Genomic DNA, 636 nt, shown 5'->3' on the forward strand with positions numbered 1-636 from the left:
TTTATGGAGAGCTAGCTGTATACCAGCGGGTAGGGAGTTTCAGAGTGTGGACAGGGTAAGTCCATTACAGGGAACACCATCCCGGACCGAGTATGCTAATGCATGCAAATACACGCAAATTATCCCACCACGGGGGCCTGGCAGCCTCTTTCTGGTCAGGCGCGCTGTGGGCAGCCTCGTCATCGCAGTGTCCCGGGGTTCAAGATGGCGCTGGCGCGGCCGCGGAGGGCCGGGCGCCGCTGCCGCCGAGTCTCCCCGAGGCCGCAGGCCGGGCACCCCGCGTCCTCTCTGCCGTCCCCCCCGGCTGCGTGTCCCGACCCGCGACGTCGGCTTCGCGGGCGCAGGCGTTTCTGATCAGGCGCGCTGCAGACAGCCCCTCCCGGAGTCCCTTGCGGCGGCGTCCTGGGGGCCTCCAGGGGCCTCGGAGCAAGATGGCGGCGGTGGGCTCCGTGAGGCACGGGCGGCGGCGACCGCGACTCCAGTGAGGGGCCCGGGGGCCCGGGCGGCTCCGGCCGGGGCCCCGCCTGGGACGGACCATGCTACGCTCCACTGGCTTCTTCCGGTCCATCGACTGCCCCTATTTGGCTGGGGCGCCCGGGGGTCCCTGCCGGCGACCCTACTGCCACTTCCGGCACC

General features: G+C 70.4%; 1 protein-coding gene across 1 annotated transcript in view; it reads left to right on the top strand.

Annotated features, from left to right (window-relative positions):
- Positions 1–297: 297 nt before the first annotated feature.
- The window catches only part of REXO1 (RNA exonuclease 1 homolog), a gene marked incomplete at its 3' end in the record, with an annotated part of 25,676 nt that continues 25,337 nt past the window's right edge, over positions 298–636 (top strand). The window contains exon 1 of the mRNA XM_045300037.1: positions 298–631. Coding sequence (XP_045155972.1) covers positions 537–631 — 95 coding nt within the window. The remainder of the gene's footprint in view (positions 632–636) is intronic.

Source organism: Echinops telfairi, unplaced genomic scaffold, assembly GCF_000313985.2.
Source record: "Echinops telfairi isolate 266 unplaced genomic scaffold, ASM31398v2 ScPeMD7_7459;HRSCAF=8497, whole genome shotgun sequence".
Taxonomy (NCBI): domain Eukaryota; kingdom Metazoa; phylum Chordata; class Mammalia; order Afrosoricida; family Tenrecidae; genus Echinops; species Echinops telfairi.